Source organism: Rhipicephalus microplus, chromosome 3 (assembly GCF_043290135.1).
Source record: "Rhipicephalus microplus isolate Deutch F79 chromosome 3, USDA_Rmic, whole genome shotgun sequence".
Classification (NCBI taxonomy): Eukaryota; Metazoa; Arthropoda; class Arachnida; order Ixodida; family Ixodidae; genus Rhipicephalus; species Rhipicephalus microplus.
In genome coordinates, this window is record NC_134702.1 from 31,967,917 (window position 1) to 31,991,185 (window position 23,269).

A 23,269-nucleotide genomic window follows, 5' to 3' on the forward strand; every position below is an offset into this window, starting at 1 on the left:
AAATACATTGCAACATTTCTGAAATACATTGCAAATACATTCGAGCCGGATTTTCTGAAAAAAGTGCGCCTATTATGCGAGTAAATACGGTATTTCTATAGCTATTCCTCATTATACCACCAACATAGCATAACCATCAAATTAGGTTTAAAACGAAGATTCGCCATGATGCAAGGAACAGAAGCTACGCACTCACCATGTCATGTCCCCAGAGCTAGTGACGATTTGAGAGTCATCCACAAAGCGGCAGCATGAAAGGTAGCCTGTGTGGCCGGGAAGCTCTCTGCTGACCCGCACATTTCCTTCGCGCGTCTTTAAACTGTAGATGGAACAGATGTTGTCCAGACCCCCGCAAGCCACATAGCTCCCAGAAGGAGCGTACGCGCACGTCATCACCCAGCTTGACCTGAGCGGGATAGCATGCACCTTGTTGGTGGTGTATGCATCCCACACGATCAACTTGCCATCCTGAGACGCCGACACCAGGTAGCTGTAAAAAAACAATCCCAGAGAGTCAACATCGTGACACACTTTGCCAGTACGCCATGTGCTGTGCAATGAATTTCAAATGTTTCAAGCAGTAGTAGACGTCAAACCCGTTTATAAGAGACACTTATGTAAGAGACAAATGGGTATAAGAGACAAGTGTTAATAGAGAAGCACATGTGGTACCCTCAGGGGTGCAACAGCCAAAATAGAATTTGGAGCAATTTATGGAGTAATAAAACCCAAATTTAGAGTAGGCTACGAGAAAAAAAAAATTTTTATTGTGAAAGACCAAATTTGGACGAGTATAAAAAAGAAGGCTTACATTTAATATGAAAATTATGTACAAAGCAATCAGCCCACCTAAATCATGCATAGTGAACACAAGCACTGGTATTTCAATAAAAAGTAGTGTTCTGAATTACCCCACTGGGATTAGCATTTGCCACCCCTGTCGAATTCTTTGACAGGATCTGCGAATTCATATGAGGCTCTGCCTAGCTGGTGGCCTTAAAATTCAGGAGATTCTTAAAACCCAGGAGTAGGGGTGACAGAAGGAAAAAAAAATGGAGCAAAAAAGATTTTTTTTAGGGCAGAAGAAATGTTATATGGAGCTCCAAATGAGTGCCAGTAACTTTTTTAGACGTCAGCGATCATATTAGTACTCAAAAGTTATGCAGCGCATACATGCACGAGTAATTGAACAAAACGTGCTATGGCCACGTGACTAGCGCTAACAGCCCCTTCAAAATCATATTGTACTTTTCCTTGGAACGCTGGTGTACTGCAACAAAGGTGGCTTAGGTAGCGATCTACACGCATTAGAACAAGGCCAAGCAATTTTCGAACTGCATTGCCCTAACTCTCGTTTTTTTCCTTTCACAGGGTTAGGTTTAGAGCACAGTTTCTTGGCTCGCTTGCAAGGCACGTAAAACCAGATGAAGTAACAACGGCGTGTGCCCGTTGGCCCAGCGACGGCGCCAGGTGTCTGCTGCTGGGTTGATGCAACTTTGAGCTAGAAAAATGGTTAATGTGTCGCTGCTAGGCAACCAATGTGGTGGCTGGCAACGGTGACTTTAGCAGCACGTCTACAATGTTAGAGCATGGAAAACCTGACATACGTTTTTAACGTGCCCTAACCACGCTGCCGGACTCGCAAATTCACATTTCTCGTGAAGTAATAATGGCTAAGGCAACACATTTTTCTTTGGCTTGAAAGTTCTTTCATCCAGCCGCCAGGTGTCAGCTGTGGTCAGTGGATCGATGGGTGAGTGGCGTTGTTTCTTCGTATACTTTACCTGGTTGTTCACGTCTCGTGAGGGTCCTCACCTAACGAGTGTATAACTTGTACCATGGTTTAGGGTTACGGTCTGTGCGCTTAGTTTGATTAGTGACGCGAAGTTCAGATGGCCAATGTGGTCTACATTTCTCGCTGACATTAGGGCAACTGAGAAAATTTTGAGGCTTCTCAGGCATTTTGGCACAGTGCAGCACAACAATGAAGTATCAAATTGGCACAATTGTCGCAGCTGTTGCGTCTCTAGGTACCCTACCCTGCTGCGCAGACTGCCCTTTTAAGCTTTTTTACTATGGTGACTTTCCTTTCCAGCGAAACAGCAAGCTGTTCGCTGACACCTGCAGATATGAATGAATCCGGCAAAGCCATCCAAAACATGTGGTCATAAGAAAAAATAGGCCCAGCAAACGATCGATCTGAAGAAGCAGGACAAGGGACAAGGGGGCAAGGCTTACAAGCTGACTGTGCATACCAGATGACCGCCTGTTCAACCGGTTCAACAACATAACGTAATGTGAAATGCGACAGCTTAATGATGAGAACACCGATAGGCTCTAAAACGCTGCACTGTTTGGAAGATCACCCAATAGAGTGCTTTGTGCAAGCATGCATGCGTCTTCGCTGCACCTGCTCCTTGCTCATTTGCTCTGCACGCCCTTTTACTCCACTTAATGACCTCGTCTCTCTCTCTCTCCTATCAGCACTCCTTGAAGCACCTGCCGCACCCCATTGAAGCGGGTGTTCACTGTCACGATTGTCTGCCAAACTCCGGGGCATCCGCACAGTAACCGGGACATAGCCTCACACAACTGCACTATAAGCAATATGCATATACAGAGTTCTACAGGAGAATCATCTGAGTGAAAAGGCTGTATTACATCCTGTCCCACACTATAACATGCCATGAAGTCCTGCAGCATTGTAAGAATGTGGCAAATGTTAAGAAAACAAAATGGCAGTGCTCACCGGGAGTCTGAACCCCAATGCATTGCGTAGATCTTGGCCAAATGTCCCCGTAGCGTCCGCCGCGTCCGCATCTGGATGCGACCCACTGGTTCCATGTTGGCCGTCGCTTGTACCAACGTGGTATCACATGCAGCTTTCCGTGCATCCTAAAAAAAAAGTCAAATCACACCCATGAGTGCCGATAATCACAGCCTACCAAACAGCAGTGTCAAGCAACTGCCTCATAAGACTTATAATTCCTTGGCTGGAAAAGTGGTACTTTAGTGGACAGTGCCCTCATTAAATTTTGAGCTTGGGTCTAGTATTGTGCAACTTTACAGAGTGTTTATGAGGGAAACCACAGTGAATGGCTTTGACTGATTTTAACACCTGCGATGCGATCTTGTACGCATGCTAAATAAAACGGAGGCGTTCCATTTTATCAAGCAGCATGCGATTGGTGAGCCGTGGTCGTATCTAATCAATCGCGTGCGGCTCAATAGAGCAGAACTCTTCCGACTCGTTTGGAATGAATACAAAATCATGCCACTCGGCTTCTAAATGTGTATCGAATACACAGGATATGAGTGTCCTCGCCTTTTGCCACCATCAATTAGCAGTCGCCTCCAGAAACCAAACATATGCATGATCTCATACACAGTATGGCAACAGTTATCAGTCAATACTCGTCAACAATGGCAGAAGAGCGTGAGAAGGCAGAAGACACTCAGACTGCCGAATTCCCTGTGTTCAACAGTAAACTACGATATCGTTTGTATGCAATGCTGCTGGTAACGAAGCTAGCAAGCCATATTGAAAATATTTCCTTTTCTTCATTTTTCCTTTGGATCATGCTACATAGGCCTCCTCCCACTTTCTCTCCAGTGCCTCACACTTCGCTCAGCCAACCATGGATGCAAAAGAAACCAAGTTTCTTTAAGATTTATTCACTCTTTATTTACAGTAGCTGCATTAACTGCATGCAGAAACATATAGTTGGCCGTATTGGGGAGCACAAGTCAAATCACACCACCTATAATGTTGACATAACACGTGGGACTTTACAGGCACTACTGAGGAGGAAGGAGGAGGGGCTGGAGATTAATTACAACCATCTGGAGCTAAACAATGCACACCTCAACGTGACAATGCTAGTAATCCCCCTTGCCCCATTGCAATGAAGCTACCATGTCCCAGAGATGAGTGAGCACTCTCACATTAGTAGCAGAACTCAATGTGTGCTGAGACCAGCTTTCTCATAGGTGCGGATAAACGGAAATCCAGTTGCAAACGTACTGAACTGATAAACAAAACACGTGCACAGGAAACAATATGTGCAACACCAGCTTTTATCCAAAGGGAACGGAAAGCGCCAGCTTCATGCGAGCATTTCTATGTTTTTTTGGCAGAAATATGGAAAGAAAACATACTGTAGCATAAATGTAGCCCATATTTTTCTTCCAGCCATTCACTAAAGCTAAGCCATGTTTGTGCAAGTGCTTATGGAACAGTGCCCCCCTCCCCTTCCCGTCTTCACATTGTGCAACCACTTTCTCAAATTTCAGGAAGGCAACAAAAGAACTCCGATGTAGATCCAGTCAGAGCAGCATTTAAACTCGACCCGGAAGCCGCATCGCGAGGTTGGTGCCCCAGCGACCGATTCCCAGTTTACCAACGGCAGGAACGGGAACTGCCAGTTGGAGGGGGGGGGGGGGGGTACAGGCACGAATGTGCCCTCCTTTCCTTCGCCCCCACTGCCTCCATGCGTGCCTACTCCGGCTTTTGAAGAGCCACACGAGTGACACCCGTGACCTTCGAGGCCCGCGCTGGGCGAATGACGTCAGACTGACGTCAAGACCGAAATCCAGGGCTCGCGGGTGGGGGAGGCGCTGACCGCGGCGAGGGAGAAGGGAGGCTTGTGCCTCTCCCTCCCGCTTCTCGGCGCAGCTTCCTCCTCCCACTCCTACCCATCATCATCACCGGCAGAGCGGGCCGCGGGTCGCTCGCAGAGTTCTCCGCCCCGAAAAGGAAAGAAAGGCGGGTGCTACTCGCACACCGCGTGCGCGGAGGCACGTCCGCCAACCGGCTTTGGAAAGAGCGTACTTCGCTCCATCACCCGCGCGCTCCTAATGGGCGCGTTCTAATCGCGCACCATCGCGATTAGAAGTCCGAAAGATGCCGAGCAGTGTACAATGATGCCGACGTCATTCCCTACGCCCTCCTCGTGTACTCCTAGAACGGCTCATTGACTTACCTTCGACGACATCAGCAAATTTGTGGGAGGGCTAATCATATCTGCAAGTGTAATGCTTGATAGTGCATCCCGACGCCATATGTCTCGCGCTATGTCGGTCGCGGACCTTCGACTTGGCTAGCACGATGGCACGCACTACCGCCGCGCTGCAGGAGGCATCGACAGACTGTGCGCACCGACGGCCGAAAATACAGCAAATGAGGAAAGTAGGGTTTTGTAAAACAGCGATGTTAAAGCTTCATTTCATTCTGTCCGGCAACCTCTATCCTTGGGGCAAAATACAAGATATGCAGAGAAAAATAAAACGCCGCTCGGCACCGCCAGCAAGTATCCCGAAAGTTCCCCAGAACGTCCAATATTTTGGTGCGCCAAACTATTAGAACGCTTACACATTTAAACACATTTTAAAAATGGGCCGCAGATGATCCTTCAATGTGTAGTAAGGTTGCTATGGCGCTAGCGTCGTCAAGGATATATGACACCAACGCAAGCTGGCAGACGGTTCCGACATTAGCCGGCCTTTGGAATAAAAGGAATCCTGCTACAACCCCGTTAAACAAGATGGGTTGCTACCCCCCCCCCCCCCCCCCGGGGTCATTTTACTACGACCCAGAGAGAAAGCGCCCTTTGCGCACGTCAAGATCCACGCAACATTGCAAGATCAGTTAAATAAAAAAAAAGGCAATATAACGCAAAGCGTGTCTACGACGGCAGAGCGATAGTTCCGCCACAACGATGACCGGAAGGAGCAAGACCGATGAAGACGACGTGCAACGACGCAATGGCGAATTCACGTAAGCTCTCGTTCATCCGAACTTTCCTCGCGGATCGGAGATGCGTGCGCTGCGCCATACACGTCACCATGTGCGGGGCCGGGAAAAATACACAGGCACTACAGGGCGTACAAAGCTGCCTGGAGAACGCCGCCGCCGCAGCTGCGTCCGACAGCGATCCCGATACGGGAGAGCTCCCCACGCCGTGCCAGAGAGGACGCCAGCGAAGAAAGAGAAAAACAAGTAAAGGCTGCTGCAGTCGCCACAAGAACTGCATTACGGGTAGTCAACTTCACTGGCTTCATTACGAGAATGGACCGCAACTGACGATTGTGGCTGCAACGCGCGCGTCTGCGGTCGCGTTTTCAGTGCGGGACGTCGGCGGCGTACAAAAGGGGTCCGTACGGCGCAGCGGCTGTGCGAGATGAAGTAGAAAAACAGTATGAAGATTGCCACGTGACCCATTCGGTCAGTCAGTGTTCGCATTTCGGAACGGCTACCAAGCCATTACAAACACCGATGCGATCGCTGCCACGAGCGCGTGCCGGGAAAGGAAAAACAACAAGCATTAGGCCAACGTCTGCTCTATTTTATCAACGCCAGCCAGATGCGCCCGATCCAGCCGTTCACCACCCTCTCCCCTCGCCCTTTCCTGCTCCCTCCGATCGCCTAGCCTTCGCGTGTGCTTTGCGGTCACGGGGGAGAGAGCCCCTCATGCAGTGTCTCAAGACGGAAATCAAATGAAGTAATTTCTTGTTTAGTTGTGTACAGATCCGTGGGGCGGCGTCTTGCATTGCTCGCGTTCACAATATTGGCGGTCAGGCTGGCTCTGTGAAAGATACGGTGTTTTGAGATAGCGTGTCGCCGTTCGTGGAGCTATGCGGGCAACCAATGGCAAAGCGTTACTGCAACGCTTTTGCGTGCGCTGCTCTGTGACGCGAGGGCAGCATTGCTTCGAGCCACAAAAAAAAAAAAAAAAAAAGCAGCGTGAAGGAACAAATCTGATAGACGTATGACAAGGGAGTGGGAAACACGTATATCACATCCACGGGGGAAAGCACTCGGAAGCACGTGTGACGCAAGCAGCACTGCCAATCATGTAGCGTCACATCACGACCATTCTTCGAGCTAAGGTGGGCCGACGGCACCCGTTATGTGCACTGGCAAAGAAACATAGGAGGCGTTGGTTGGGCACACACCGCGGACGCATGCGAGAGAATGGGGGAAAAAATAAAACAAGGAGAGGTCCGAGGCTTGAAAAGAAAAAAAAAAGGAATACAGCAGAACCACCACGACGGACGAAAAAGATCGAAGGAGACGGCGGCGGACCGCACGCACACCACGGCGGAGAACGTCACTCCCGGGGCAGCAGCGACGGGCAAGCAGAACCAACGCTGCCTTTTCCAGTGACGTCATTAGGCGAGGAGGAACACAACTCGTTCCTCCTCTCCATTGCAAGGCACCAGCGCCGTTTTCGAAAATCGATCAACTTGAGCCCGCGGCACAACGCCCGGCAGGAAAGCCGAACGAGCGAGCGCCGGCTTTCAGGAGGCAGAGGGGAGGGCGCCGCACACGTCACAGGCCGGACGCTCAAAGAGAGAAAGAAAAAAAGAGGAAAGAAAAGAGGGCACCAGAAAGGTTCCAAAAGCCAGCACGCCGTGCAGGGGAAACGAACTGAGGCCCGCCGAGACGGGGACGCGAAAGGCGCCGTGTTCGGGTGGGGTTGGGTAGAGGGAGTCATGGTATTAACTCATTGCAGTGGCCTGCTAGCCGGCCTGCTTCAAATGCCATGTGCACGCTCCTTCCACGAAAGAATGCCTTCTTTGCACCGCCAAGTGCCACACCTGTACCGAACACGGGATCGTGTGCAGTTTTACACTACAGTGCGCGACAGAGCACAGGCAAGGAAGAACGGTAACCACGGTCGCCGACATAGCCAGAATGGTGTCTGTGTCGGGGAGGTGTTCCTACCCCCCCCCCCCCCCCCGTTTTCAAATTTTGCATGCAAAACACACACAGGTATGACTGAACTCCACCACGATATTTCTGGCAACGGCCACTGCTGTGCAAGCACTCGCACCAAGCAATGCTGCTTTGGCACATAAGGTTCCATTTCATCGAACAAATGATTCTTTTACAAGCAGCGAGAAAAGCGGTCGAATTCCTGCTCTGCTGCAGATAGGTACATAAAAGTTTCGAATAAAAGCAACTAAGTACAAGAATAGCTGCATCAGACTAAGTTTTTGCAAGGATGTACTCAGTAAAACAACCTGCGGGGGGGGGGCAACTTAGCTTGAGGCTACCAACAGCCATGTGAACAAGTGGCTTGATATTACTGTTTATTCGAGCAAAATTTCCTACCACAACAAAAACAAAATTATGCTGCAACATTGTACACTGACCAAATTTGTTTCAAACAAACTGATGCAATAGAAAGAAAATGTGACTGGAATGAGTGCACCAGAATATGCATGCTGACAAGTGATGTGAACCTGACATACTAAAGTGAAAATACATGCTTTGCATTTAAATCTGCACTGAACAAGAAACTACGGTGGTTCAGTAAATGAAGCAAAATGACAGGTGCACAGTCATAACTTACGTGGTGCATAATGTGTGATTAAATACTACGACCACCATTTTTTGCGTTACATTTATTTCACAATTTTTTTGAACAACAAAGAACTGGGCCAAGAACGAATCGTACTGTAATGGCAGGAAAATGTCTTATATTCACTCCTCCTGAAAAGTTGACTGGAAAAAAATCATTTGAAGTGGACATGGACAAACGGATTGAAAATGCGTGCAGGCTGTGCAGTGCGAATTTGATGTATTTCACCTTTCCAGCCACTGCTCTTATGCTTTTCAAGAATATTCAATCACATTCAAGTGAAAAAGCTAAATTTAAGTGAACCTGTTTCCTTTCACATTGCTGTTCCTCAGAGATGCAGATGCGCTTCCATACACTTAACTGGCCTTTCCACAGCTGCAAGACAAGTCCTGAGCTTATGAGTCGTGATGCATGATTTGTGTGACATCCATCAACAGAGGAGTATGCTGTCTAAAAATTGCAACTGTTATAATAAACAAGGACCCCTCAAGTTTCCGTAAAATTTAATTCACAAGTAGCAGAAAGGACGCAACAAGCAAGGCAGGCGCTGCACTGTGTCCTCCAAGTATTTAATATATCAAGAATGCAGACCAACTATTGATGAAAAATACTCAAGCGGTACTGTTACTATGCTCAATGCTAACAAATTCACTGATGTCAACTTTACCATGACTCCACGAATGGAAAACAATTCAGTAGAAAGATGGAGAACCAAGGAAAGGCAGGATGGTTAACCAGACACACGGTTTTTGTATATTTTTTTTTGCAAAGACTAGCATTGAATGCAGGGCCTATAACAAGTACGTAGGTCTATAGTGAACAGAACTTATAATCCTGGAATTCTTAAGTGCATTTTTGCACTGCCTGGTGAGCTAAATATTAAAGGAATCTAAACATTCAGCCACTGCTGCCTTTACAGCAATAAATCAACAAAAGGACCATGCAGAAATAAAACAACCGTGCAGTAAATATGGAGGACATAAGAAACGTCTTTGAGAATAAATCTAACTCCTCTATCGATGACTCATTTCAAAAAAAAAAAAAAAACTTCAGGCACAGGTGCCTAAGCAGCCCTGGATTGGATTCATGCAGGCCAGTGCTGTCTGGACGCACTGTGTGTGATCGGGGTGCGTAGTGGGAGGGGGGCGTTTTCCCAGAACCACGTGGAAATTTTAAATAGGCAGTGCAATTTGAAGGGGCACCTGCTTGGATTGAAAGGGGCACCTGCTATTCGGAGATGGAAAAATTGAAGCACGACAGGGTGACTATAAGGCTAACATATTTCAGTGCATACAATAATAGGTGCCGATTACCATTGTCAATGCACACAATACACCAGTCAAAAACTGGCCATTAAACTGCCAAAAATTGGGTTCTTTAAAAGCCCCCCACCCTACCTTGCCATCCGGCCTCATCATACCTCAGTCTTCTGCCTCAAAAGGTTGCCGACTCATGACATAATGAAAAGAATTAACGGCTGCAAACCTTTTGGGCAAACAGTGCAAAGAATATCTACTTATAGAAAAGTATACCTTTTACGTGATGTACTAAACACAGCTCGAAAAACTCATGAGGATGCTAGAGCTTCACATTTAAGAGTAAATCACAATAGCCTAATCGGACCCCACGCGCATTGCCTCAACCATGTCACAAGAAAACAAACGTCTGTACATGTAACATCAGTGGTTTAGAGCCGTTTCACGCGCTTTTCACACAGCCGCAACGCATGTGGCGGGACTCCTGCCGCACTGCACGCAAGCGGGAGACGAATAAGCCAATTGGCGACGCTCTTTCACCCTCTGCTTGGGTGCGGCAGGTGTGCGGGCACGCGCATTGCAGCTGTGTGAGAAGCGCGTGGAACAGCCCTTAATCCGTTTCACAATCCTAGAATGCTAACTGCAAACACAGTTGTACAGTGCCCCCAACGCCATAAGCACTTTGCAAAACAGCACACAAAGTGACGCAGTTGCTCACTTTGTTGATGCCTTCGACGAAGATGATGATAAAATGTCTGACCACTTCGTAATGGGGTGGTGCCTTTCAAACACTCGCTCGTTGCACGATTTTCATGTTTTGACACCTGGCACGACTCCTGCTGCTGCTTTTACAACGAAAGGTGTTATGAGATCGCAACACAGGCCACGTGCAGCAGCTTAGTTGTCTGCCACGGCTGCCGGTGTCCGTAACCACTATCGCACGAAATAAGAAAAAAACCTAGTAAATAAAGAACAAAAGGGACACAGTGGGATTCGAACCCGGCTCCCCTGCGTGCCAGCCAGCCCAGTATTCTACCATTGAGCCATGCCGGTGCTTGGAACTCACTTGCATAATTGCCTTAAGCAGGCGTGATGTCGGGAAAGGAATCGTGTCATAACGACTTATAAAGCGTTTCAAAACAGCGAAACAACAACCATGTGTGGCACAATGCGAATTGCGTAACGTTAGGTCGCCCAATGCTCCATCCCATTACAAAAGCTTGTTCTTGATCACTTATTAACTGTAGTGCATGACCACTTCAGGCCTAACTCTTTGTCATTAGCTACTGCATAAAACATTAGCATGAAATTCCTTGCAAGTGTGGAGAAGATACCAAGCTTCTCCAAAAGATAGCGAAGGATTGCATAGTGAATGCCGCACTACTACACAGCAACTATGATTATTTATGGTGTAGCTGCTAACGAGCAAGCGTGCTTGCATCAATTACCCAAAGAATGTTCAAAAAAAGGCTCTGAAAGGCCACTCTTCAAGCTTACGCTGTGACTGTGCTGTGTGGTTTGCGCAGGCCTGGCTTTTTTTTTTTTTCCGACAGTGAATCGTTTCTCATCCAAGTTCTCTCTGCTGATCACTCAGTGCGAGACTTGCCTAGTATGTTCCTTACCTACACAGCCATTTGGCATGCTAGTAGTTAAGATGGGGATGACATCAATGCCAAAACAACTTGCCATAAACTTGTTGAATCTAGCGTTCCTATCCAAATTCGTGCTATGTGGACAAATCCTGAGCAATTGCTTCATGTTACATAATTACAACAAATGCCTTCAAGCTTCAAATGTTACTTATGTTTCATAAGGGTGTCACACAGTGCACTTTCGAACAAATATATCCTGATAAAGATGAAACTTCTTGTTAGTGATAGGTCAATTAGCGCAAACAGCAGAAAGAAGCCAATCGCAATCGAAACTGCACCATGGGAAAACCGCACGTAATTATTGTTATTCGAGAAGTCAGTCTTGCACCAATTCGCATGAGCACACCTCCAATGTATCTAAAGAATCCTTTCACCTTGACTGAATTGACCGTTATCAATGTCAGTAAAAAATTCTCCAGTGCCAAGACCATGACATAATTCTGAGCCACACCATAATAGAGGACTGCAAATTATTTTGACCACCAGGGGTGCTTTGGCATCACAAAAGTGTACGGACATGAGTGCTCGTGAATTTAAAACTCCAAATATGGTTACAATGTCTGGAAATCAAGCCCACGTACAGCTTGGCAGCGTGACATGTTTCCGGCACCGAGAGACTGCCTCAGCTGAAACTTGCAGGGCTCTCTAATTCTACAATTACGTACAGCGCCACATGTCACCTGCTACTGAAAAGAAAAACTAGCTGTTTCAGGCCATTATCTCATAAGAGAGCACAAACAGGGGTGTGTTCCATAACCACCGTAGACAGCTAAGTGGACGGCGGCCATCTTAAGTACCATTCCAACTGTCACGTAGCAGACAAAAGGACAGCTTCGAGAAAACGGCAGCTCAGCGAATTGCTCGGATCTACCCGGAAAGGTCATCTGCACAGAAGCAGACACTCAATTTGTGTAACGTTCAATTTTTCTTAGATTAAAACACAAAATAAGTTTAAAAATTAACAGTTGCATATAATTATCTTAGCTTTCTCTTTTCGACGCGAGGTCGCGTCTCGCCGTGTAGAAGCCGTCCAGACATGTTCCATCTCTCGAACAACATGGGCTTGATGCTGTCTTCTAAGCTGTCAGCTTAGATTGTCTATGATGCTGTATAGAATAGGAACACAGCCTGAATTGGTGCTAGTTGCTTTAAACTGCTGCAGGAGCTTTCAGTTGAGGTGACTCTTCCCCACTTAAAACTTCCACACACACAAGCAAGCAATTGCATTGTGCCCCTCCAATTCACACAACATGGCTGAGCAATATATCCATGCCAACCCTTCCCTGTTTAAAATTCTCCGAACCATAAAGCAGAGGAGCTGAACATGATGACCCACAAATATGCGAAGAACAGCACGAAGGGAAAAATGAAACGAAAGCAGGCTGAGCAGCCGGTGATGCTCAGCAATGAAAAAGCACGACCAGCAAAAGGCAAGCCATTATTATACACAGCGAGAAACAGCAAGCATTAGAGGTGAATGTCCTGTTACTCTTCAAAGCTGCCCTCAGCGTTTCGCACCACTCGCTATTTTACGAGACGAATGATCGCCTAGCAGCAAAACACAAGATTCCACACAAGCGACCGAGCTGTGCTCTAGCAGATTTTCCCCATAGCCAAACAAAACCCAGTCAAATGCATTTCTTTCCAAACCGAACTTTATACTATCTAAGGTTTTATATCCCCAAACCAAAATATGATTATGAGAACGCCATAGTGAAGGGCTCCGGAAATTTCGATCATCTGGTGCTCAACATGCACTGACATTGCACAGTACACGGGCATCGGCCATTTCGCCTACATAAAAATGCGACCTGTCGAACCCACGACCTTTGGGTCAGCAGCTGAGCACAGTAGCCACTGTTCCACCATTATGGACTTTCCAAACCAAACTTGAATCACTTCTTACTATTATGCATATACTGCGTTCTGGTGCAACGGCACAGAAATGAGTGCTTTGTGCAAAACACGCCGGACACATAACAACTGCATTCTTGAATAGCATTCAAATACTCCAGCCAGGATTGCTTCTTTAAAGGGTGCAATTAATATGCCAGTAGCATCACAACAATCAATGAGGCAGCAATTTTTTTTCCTCGATTGACTGGGCACCAAGTCATTCGTGTCATGTTCCTTTGAAATGTATGCGTCTTATTCATTCACAGTAAAGCAAAATCTGCAAACCCAAGGACAAAACAGAGCTCATGTATAGCAATGTTATATGTGTCTAGTTGTTCAAGAAATTATTATTGTTACTATTTCTGTTTGAGGAAGCACTGAAAATGAGTCCCTTTTTCTCCTTATCAAAAGATTATTATAGTAGATTTTGCTTTCAACATGCCGAAAAATAGGAACATTGTTGCAGTTTCAGATGCAACTGATCCAAATGTTCGAATGCACAGGTGCATACAAATATCTAATTGGATGTAAACACACTACAATCAAGCCCTCATATATTAAAATCATAAAACAATTGAAATTTTGGTGTATCGTGTAGTTCGATCTTAAGTTGAAAAAAATTCCAAATTTGGTGCACAAGTTCTCTTCTCACCATTAACTCACAATATTGGGTAAGGATGGCGATTTCAAGGCAATGTGCAAAACCTTTTTGTTATTTTACTGCAGTTTTTAGTTCAGAGTAACTATAATAACTGTTCGGGTTTAACGTTCCAAAACCACCATATGAGTACAAGGGACACCGCAGCGGAGAGCTCCAGAAATTTCGACCACCTGGGGTTTCTTAACGTGCACCTAAATTTAAGCACACAGGCCTCAAGCAGTTTCACCTCCATAGAAAATGTGGCAGCCGCGACCGAGATTTCATCTCGCAACCTGCGGGTCAGCATCCAAGTGTGTGGCGAGTCATAGTTCGTGGTGAGGGTTATAAAAAAAAAAAATAGGGTATCGATGTAAATACCACCTTCCGTCTTTGCATGCAGTCGTGTGTACTTGATGGGTGCCAGAATGCTTTAATGTCAATCTTGTTTTTCTATATTATTTTCAGCCTTTGTCTTGGGATGCTGTACTGAACAACGAAATCAGACATATATTTTTTTTTCACGTTCAACTGTTGATCATCACCACGTTTTTGGAAAATAGTTGGATGTTCGGTTTAACAGCAGCCATTAGATTAAAAAAGAGAGCAGAGATGCGTGGAGAAGCGACCGGTGAAGGCGCGCAATGGGCTGGCAAGTAAAGTGACCTTTATAATGGGAGAAAGCAGGCAAGGGCAGGCGGTAGTTTCTATACTTGGGAACAACTTTTCTCCGCTGAACGGAAAGCTATGATGCCGAAGCTTCTGCACATGTACCCATAAGCAATGTATTCCGCTGTGGCATGGGTCTCATGATGCTGTGGAAAGCGATGGCTATGTGCAATCAGCATTGCCTTTCGATGCAGTCACCGCTTTGAATTTGAGGAACAAATGAAAAGTGCAACTTTCTCGCACATTCAAATACGTAAAATGGCACCATATAAGGTATAACAAATACAAGTATCTTACTAGTGTCAGCTGTATGCTGTTTGAAAAAGCTACATGAAAAAAAAAAACAAAAACGACACTTGGCAGATTCCATTAGCAGTCGGATACATGCAACTTGGCTCGCTGACCATCACTTCATTGCCAAGATAAGTCATGTGTGAATACACTTGCTCTGTGTGGCATACATCATAACCACTGCTTGCCTTCCCTATTGCATGCAAGAAAGTCTCCCCTTCCATGTGGAAAAGCCAATTGCTTGTGAAAGAGAGCAATCTATTCTGACAAGAGAAAAATTTCATGCGCTGCTCTATCCAGGCCTATCCATCCAGGCCTGCATCATCCATTACATTTGCTTTATTTTGCACGTTTTTTTTTAAAACAACCTACACGATTACAGTGAAAATAACTGTACATTTGTCAGTTTTACTGCAGTTACATTTCCTGGTGAGAGAGCACCAAAGTGGCACAGGCTTAGCCTGCTGCCGCCACATATTTCCTAAAGAGACCTCATGACCAGGCTTCGATACAAGCTTTGGTTTATAAAGGGAAGCTGCAATGTGTTTCGAGATTATTGCACCAAAAGTATTTTTCAAATGGATTCATTGCTGTGAATTGGCAATGATTCCAGACCGTTCTACACATGGCAGAGTCACGTGACTGCAAGCTCGCTAGTGGTTCGGCAACTTGTGCCATATACACGTGCTGACCAAAATGAAAGGGAGGAAGCACATGCCAGGGCCAGTTAAAACCATACATGAAATTGCATGCATCTTTTTGAAATGAAACTGCACGTTTTAAAAGAGTGGCCACTGCGTCTGGATACCAACAGGAACCAAAACCCTGGGCACCAGTAGCAACAGCTGCTAAACAAATAGCTTATTCCAATCCAATTCAAACCTCGTTGACAAGCCACCCCTCTGTGCGGGCAGCTCGCAACAATGGATGAGGACGGGAAGCCCACAAATATGTCTCCAGCATTGTTAGTCCACATGCCCCACGAGTCGTCCGCAGATTCCCTCAAGCCAGTAGTGGAAGTTGACGTGATGGCGAGTCCGCAGGCGAAAAGCGCCATTTGTCGCACCATCGGAATCCACCATTACCAGTCTGACTGAATGCATGTCCCTGCCAAGATCCGCAACAGAAGCTCAAACAGGCGCGGCTGATGTAGATGTGTGTGTGTTATCAGTCCCCATCAAAGCACGGATCCCGGAAGTGGTAAGACTTCTAGCATTCCATTTTCCCAGTAGCAGGAGCTACATAATTAAATAACAAGATAACTACGGAATTATTCACCCACTTGACAAGTTTGTTTACAATTTCGTCTAAACTTGATGAGGGAACCTCGCATGAAACAATGTGTGCAGTGAACTTTCTAAAAAAGGAAGCGCTAGTGCAGTGAAAATTTGCAAGTGTGATACGACACATGGTAAACCCACAAAGAATTATAGATCAGACAATTATGGCCCCCTGTGTATTTCTCAGATATGTGTTTATATATACTTTTTCCTATTTGCTATGCAGTATGTAAAGTGCTGAAATTCTTCTGTAGCACTCATATGCATATAAGCTGCATTTACTGCAGCTTTTACCCACAGATTCCTTCACTAATATAACTGCATTGATTAACAATCCAAAACTGCAAGGATTCAATAAGCAGACAGGTGCAGATCAATTCTAACTACCTGGATTGCCTCAACATGAGCTCAGAGCATGGTAAACAACTGCTTTTGCATGTCGCTCTGAACGGTATGTGAAGTAATTGGACCCGCGCAACGTTATAATCAGCAAGCCATCCTAAAGAATTAGTGTGAATTCAAACACCACATTACAAGTAACGCATGCAGCAAATTTTTGCTGGAATACCACATTCAGACAAGGCGACCTTTTCATTCGCACATGCTCAACTTCCGTTGGTGGTAAGAGTGCGAAATGCATGTAAGCCACTGATTTATGTGCATGCAAGGAAGAACTTCCCGAGCACATTTAATCACTGGCTAGGGTTATCTAGCACTACAGTGCATCCACAGGAGGCAATTACATCATGCCTCCTGGGCTTCGAGAGTAGTGCACGTGTGTTATTGTAGCAGACGACTTGTGTGACAAAAAACACACTGCGAATCTCCATGGAGACATGACTGCGTGTTGCTTATTCGGGAAAAGTTACAAAAGATTTGGACCCATAAGCTGTCCCGGTTAAAGAAGTCCTGCATTAAAAAAAGGGGGTATGAGCGGATGAAAACATTATTCTCCCAATTTAATGCCTACACACTGTTTAGTGTGCTCAGTGAAGGCGTTGGATAACAAAATGGCATGCACAACTTCAGAACATCGTAAGTGAACATGGCCTCATATATAGGCACTACAGAAATTACAAAAAGTATGTCTGTGTTCAAGCCAAAGACGCAGCGGTGTTGGTAATTCTTACTGCTGTCTGCAATCATGTAGTGAGAGTAAGTATAGCTTATTGCAGATCTCTCAGTGAAATTGGTCCACACCCCCTTGTCCAAGGCAAACTTGCACTCACAAGATTTGAGGAATAGGAGACTAATGGTGCAAAGAAGAATATCAGCTCCATTCGGATACAACTTGAAGGGGTACTGACTTTTTTTTTGGAGAAAAGTTTCCTCTGCCATACAAATCTTCTATTTGGCTAGACAGCTCTGGGCAAGTGTGCAGCTCAGCAAATTCTGATAACATGTTTTATTTTGATATTGAAGTCAATTTTTCCATGGCACACCTACTAGAATCGACACTAGCTTGACATGAAGACAACAGCACTAATTCTGGTGACTTCACTTGTCAGTCTGGCTCCTTGAAATGATGTTGGGAATGTTGGGCGTCGCCAACGGAGCCACGGTGTGAAGCAGCCGTGGCAACGTCACTGTGTATTGTGTGAGCATGTTGCAAGAAGCTCATACTAGCTTCTAATACCATATTCAAATTACTGTTACAAGAAGCACCTGCCCTTAGCGCTATCTTTCTTACGCTCATGAGGGCTAGGCCTTTCGTTTGACAAAAAAAAAAAGAGCAATAAACTTCTTCCTGTCAGTAACCCTTCAATGCAGGTGAGGGTCCACCCAGATGACTGAAGTTCAGCAGTCGATTGCCACCCCAACTAAATAGTTGTGTTCGCGCATTCCGTCATGATCTCCAAAGATAGCATCACTTGACTGTGTGGCATATGCCATCAGCCTGAAGTGCAAACTGGATGATGCAGGCCTGCGTGTCCGCCTTCTAAAACTGTACCGGACTATAGTGTGGTGTACCTTGGCCTTCGTTCGTTGGCCTATACAGCCGCCTCACATATGTTGTCTGATGAGTAGCAAGCGAAGTCTATATATTCAAGGTAATGGGTGGTGTGGTGCACATCGAGTAGTCATGCACTGCAGCAAAGTAATATCAATAGTGGCGCAAGATGGAGACACTGCTCCGACTCCCGTGATTGTGGTTAGATCACCCTTGACGTAGCAAGTTGCGATCACGAAATGTCAAGAGTCGCATACAAGCGTGAGAACTGCTGTAAAACTGTGGCAGTACTATCACGAATAGTTGGTAACAACCATAATAGTTTGTACTAACCGTAAGCCAGTTTGATATGTCCACCACTTACAAGATCGGGTAAATCAAGTTTTTCAGGAATATGCCTCTAATGTTGAAGCAAAAAACATATAGAAATAAACTTGTGCAGTATTGCCCCAAAAGCCAAACACGTGGCAAATTATTATCAAACAATGTACGACTCTGGTCTTATCTGCGAACTACAAAAAGCTTGCAAATTGTATTCCACGCTGTGGTGCTGAGTGTCTTAACACATCTAAATGCAGTCTTTGGAAAACTCAAAGGGGTCTGTAAAACGCACAGTTTTGAGGCTGGCATACTTCCACCAAATCGCTAGGGCAAATGTATATATAGCGAGGAAAAAACAAAACAAAATAATTTTGTAGGTATTGCAACATAAGCTTAGTGTCAAATCCGTGTTTTTAAGTAGAAAGGCATGCAGGCAATGAGTGGTTTTAAAGGGGCACTGACACAAAATTTCGTGGCAGAGATAGCCTGTGGGGTCGATTCCCAAGAACATGTGCAGAATATCAACAGTGAATATAGCTGGGAAAGTATTTTAAAAGAATTTTGAAGTTTGCGTGAGCCTTCCCTCACGTCACCGCGCTGCAGCCAACAAAAATTATAACCCCATAGCTGCCATTTATTTATTTTTTGCTGCGTTTGTTCCCGTAGTCTAAATTTTGTGGCAACAGGTTGCGAGTGCGTGGCCATGGCACACACTTAGAAATATTTGTGTTTGGTGACACTGCAGTCCCGTTTCCTATTCGAAAGTAATTCATGATGTGGACCGTGCGGAAGTTTGTCACAGTTCTGTGTGGTGACGTGGTCAAGATCTGCACGCGCTAGGTGGCAACAGTTTCACCCAGTTTTTGGAGCTCTCTCAAACCGAAATTGATCGATAATGAGGGGCCTGTAGTTAATCATCTGTTGCATGTTGCAGCAAACGATTTGTCGTGTCATGACTAAGAGGCTTCCAGCAACACATTGCAGCGGAAAAACGCGAGGCCAAAGTTTTTGTGTCAGTACCGCTTTAAAGGCACCTCCAGCTGTGAAATGACAACTTACTCGTATTGTGTTCTTTAATGTCTCCGCTTCTTGACGTAGACTCTCCACTTCATTCATTTTGCTAGCTGAGGCTCCTCAACCTGCAAAACAGACAATCACATCAATTGCATTCGAGAAAATGCCAAACTGAAAAGAATGATTGCACGTGTCAGCCGTAATTCCCCCGAGTGCACGGAAAGAATTGCCAGCACACCCAAAACGAATCACAGGCTAGTTTCATCTAGCACTACGGTACATCCTCGAGAGGAATTGGTCACACTCGGGTTGTCAATAGTAGTGCGCAATCACTGCAAGTATAAAAATAATGACTAGCAGTTAAAAGGTTCGTTCAAAAGCAAGAAAACTATCCGGCCACTTCTGGGCCAAGACAAACAATTCCGTACATGGTCGAGAACAGGATTATCGCAACTTGAGACACATCTTCTAAGCTTTGCAGCAACACAAGGCACATTTCAATACATCGTTTAGTATCTTGATGTTTCATCGTTTAGTCCCCTGATGTGCACAGCTTAAACAAGCACGATAATCTTGAAGTATAGCCCAACGCGTTCCCGATAATAAATTAGCATTATAAGCAGGTTGACGTTCGGCAAAAGCACCAGAAAAGATGTCCGCGCCCACATACAAGTCGCAATACACTCCCGGCGGAAACAAGTTTGCACGCCCCACACGCAACGCCTTCGCAGTTCCAATGAGCCGGAACAAGCGCACGGAGAAGGGGTTGGGTCACTCAGAAGAGGCTCGAGCACCACTGCTGCGTTGCCCCCGGATGTGTTGTGCGCCGAGCTCGCCTAGTTCGCCACTGCACGTACGTTTATAGGTTAGCTTAAATCCGCAAGTTGTCACTAGCGCGATAGTTAGGCCTAGAACTCCTAGTTGAAACTGCAATCGCTCAAGGCGGAGTGAGTGCTACACCCGTGCAAAGTGAAAAAGGTCAATCACCAGCGCTTGCGAACCAAACATGTACTACCCTAGCCGCGGATGGGTCACATAACGAACAAATGCGCGAACGAAATGCAAGCCGCCAATGGGCACCGGTCCAGTTTAGGGTTATCGTGATCACCGCATCGGGAGGTTTCCGAATCTAGCGACCACGTACTGATCGCACGAACCGTTAAAGCGGCCATGCAAAGACGCACAGCGTCAGCGAGCGCGAGCGGGCGTAACCCCTCGCAAGGCGAGACGCCACGTTGTTTTTGCAAACAAGCCAAGTATGTCACACCACTTCGAGCACACCGTGCGACGGGTGTGCACCCACTTCCGTGAGCAGAGTCGACACAGCGATGCTACGGCCCAAAGCAAAGTCCAGGATGAAGCACAGCCACTAGCACGACGTTTGCGATCGCAACGTCCAGCAGATTGGTCACAGATGAGCGAAACTTGAGCTCATCGGAACATAATATCCGCCATTTTACGGCGCTGGGAGGAGCAACGCTAGCCCTAACTCAAGAATAATTGTCAATGTTTCCGCTGAACTGGCGCCTCGAAAGTATTTTCGAACGCCCAAGCGAACGCACGCGATTCTCGATCCGTGCGGCACAGCCGGAGACTTGGCACGGAATAAAGCGAAACATGAAGGAACCATACCTTCCGAGAGTTACTTCCCTCTAATAATAGGCCTAACGCTGAAACAATTCGCCGGGTGTCCCAGGCTTGCCGTGGGGCGAATGGTGTCCCAGCGTGCCGTCACAGCAGTTCGTTGAGCAGCATGGAAGAATGTCCGACTACGTATGTCCAACAAACCTCACAAACCACACTTCAGCATCTACCGCACTTCGATATCCGGCGAGTGCACGAGAAAACCTCGAGCGTGTTCGTAAATTTTTTTTCCCGACCGCTTTGAGCAGGGTGCGGCTCCCGTGCACAAACCGGCTAAGACCCCGTACTGAATTTAATAGCGAGCCGCTCGGCGCATGCGTCGAATGCAATCCCACAGCGGCTGCGCGGAGCATGACCTACTACACTCCTGACCTGTTCAGATAGCGGGGTTCCTATGGGAGCGCGTGTCCCCGCTCTCGTTCAATCGCTCGCCGTAGGTGGCGCTACCTATAACCTGTTCGTCTGCTACTTTACGGCTGTTTGGACGGCGCTAGAGTAAGAACGGCTGCATTCCGTGATGAACAGCCGGCATATATGTGACTATTTTTTCACTTAGATGACTGGTCAAGTAAGCTGTTCAGTGTGACGAAAAATTTATTGCACACTGGTGGACAAATGCGAGAATCCGTAGACTTACATAGTGTAGGACAGCATATGTGATGTTGCGTCCATTTAATTGCAAAGAATTTGTGAATGACTTTTGAAATATTTGTTTCAAAATTATTTTTCATTAGTGCATAATAATTACGCAATATGAGTGCTCTGTTGGCCGAAATATGACCACGAACACTCAAGCTGACGTCAGCGAACAGGTGCTGACTAGCGCCACAGTGCTCCTAAGTTACGGCCCTAGCGGCAGAAGGTATGAACTAGAACGTGGGCGCTGGAAGAGGTGCTCTCTGGGCAGGTCAGGAGTGTAGTAGGTCATGGCGCGGAGGACTACGCACTACCGGAAATGACGCACGGATATTACTTGTTCCGGGGAAGCCTTCGGTCCAGGGGCGGGTGACGGCATTTCGCTTTTGCTTGTTTTGTTGCCTCCGGTATTTCGCGCGGTTCTTTTGCTAAATCTCGAGATATCAACTGCGAGGGCACGCCTATTACAACATAATAAATGCTGTAGCCAGTGGAATTTTTTTAACCTATTTGCGGAAGCTACGCGGTCACTGCACACGCACTTAGGTCAGCTTGTTCTCAGCTTTAAAAATACCAGTGAGCCAGTGCATGCAATGATAATATGCTTTATACTTAATATAGACTAAATGTGATAGGTCGACTCAATCACTGAGCAAAAATGTAAACCCCTCAATCGTGACGCCCATATCAGAAACAGTGCTGAAGTTGTTTCACTGCATTACATTGTGCACATGTGGCAAAGCCCACCTTTAAAATTGCAGGATTGGTGCTCCGCAAATGCGCGCTCGCAGATTGCAACTGTAATTTTTCCAATATCTCTCAGTTAGTTTTCGTTAGCATTAAGATACGGACGGTTGGTAATGGTGCAATGTTACGACATGCTTCAAACATGTTAATGCTCTTTTCATTTCTTCACTTGCAACCTGTAGAGACGAAATATCTATGTCTGATTTGAATTGTGAATTAAGATCACCTGTCTAGTACAACGTGCATCTGTCAAATAAGAACACTAAACCAGAAAAAAAAGAGCAAAAGGAAAAGGTTAACTTTTTATCACCAAAATTTAGAACACTTCCTGTCACCTATGGCATTCTACGCAAACTAGCTACCGATTGTTGCCAACGCCATCGCGAGAGGCCCCTGCTATCGCGTCAGCCGCGACGCGTTGCGGCCTTAATCGTAAATAGCACAGCCGGCTTTTTTTCCTCCACATGTGCGCAGCCAACTGCGTCTGCTACGCGCCTTGTTTCGCTACTTTCGCTCTGACCTTGCTGCTCGATGTTGCTCGACGGAAACCGTCGGGCGGCACTTGATAAAACGCTTTAAGTGGAGCCACATTCGAACAGCTGTTGAGTGCTATGCGGCCGGAAGTGCCCGTGCGATTGCTGCTTTTCGCCAAGGCCCGAGAACTAGCCGGCGCCTCGGAGGCTTCGCTCGTCGTGCCAGCCGTGCTTCGAGACGTCGAGGAGCTGAAAGCGGTCATCTTCGACGCCTTTCCGAAGCTCGTGGCTCTGCAACGGAGTGCCGTGATCGCCGTGAACGAGTCTTACGTCGATTCGGGAGTCGAGGTGACGCTCAGACAAGGAGACGAGGTCGCATTTATACCTCCTATCAGCGGCGGCTGATCACGGGGGCGCGTGCGGTGCGTACCCATTC

At 46.4% G+C, this 23,269-nt stretch overlaps 2 protein-coding genes across 2 annotated transcripts in view; one reads left to right on the plus strand and one right to left on the minus strand.

Moving 5' to 3' along the window:
* Window positions 1-21,270, minus strand: part of LOC119176977 (guanine nucleotide-binding protein G(I)/G(S)/G(T) subunit beta-1) — a 40,370-nt gene extending 19,100 nt beyond the window's left edge. The window contains exons 1-4 of the mRNA XM_037428311.2: window positions 20,966-21,270; window positions 19,379-19,458; window positions 2,750-2,895; window positions 197-490 (exon numbers count right to left, since the gene is read on the minus strand). Of these exons, the coding sequence (XP_037284208.1) occupies window positions 197-490; window positions 2,750-2,895; window positions 19,379-19,435 (497 nt within the window). The 5' untranslated portion in view covers window positions 19,436-19,458; window positions 20,966-21,270. The remainder of the gene's footprint in view (window positions 1-196; window positions 491-2,749; window positions 2,896-19,378; window positions 19,459-20,965) is intronic.
* Window positions 21,271-22,971: 1,701 nt separating this feature from the next.
* On the plus strand, window positions 22,972-23,238 carry Mocs2A (Molybdenum cofactor synthesis 2A). Its single transcript, XM_075889192.1, has one exon. It carries the CDS (start codon window positions 22,972-22,974, stop codon window positions 23,236-23,238), a length of 267 nt encoding a protein of 88 aa, XP_075745307.1.
* The last annotated feature ends 31 nt before the right edge of the window (window positions 23,239-23,269 follow it).

Bases quoted from the DNA above. Each gene is read 5' to 3' on its own strand.
- Mocs2A (XM_075889192.1), top strand. From the start codon at position 22,972: ATGCGGCCGGAAGTGCCCGTGCGATTGCTGCTTTTCGCCAAGGCCCGA.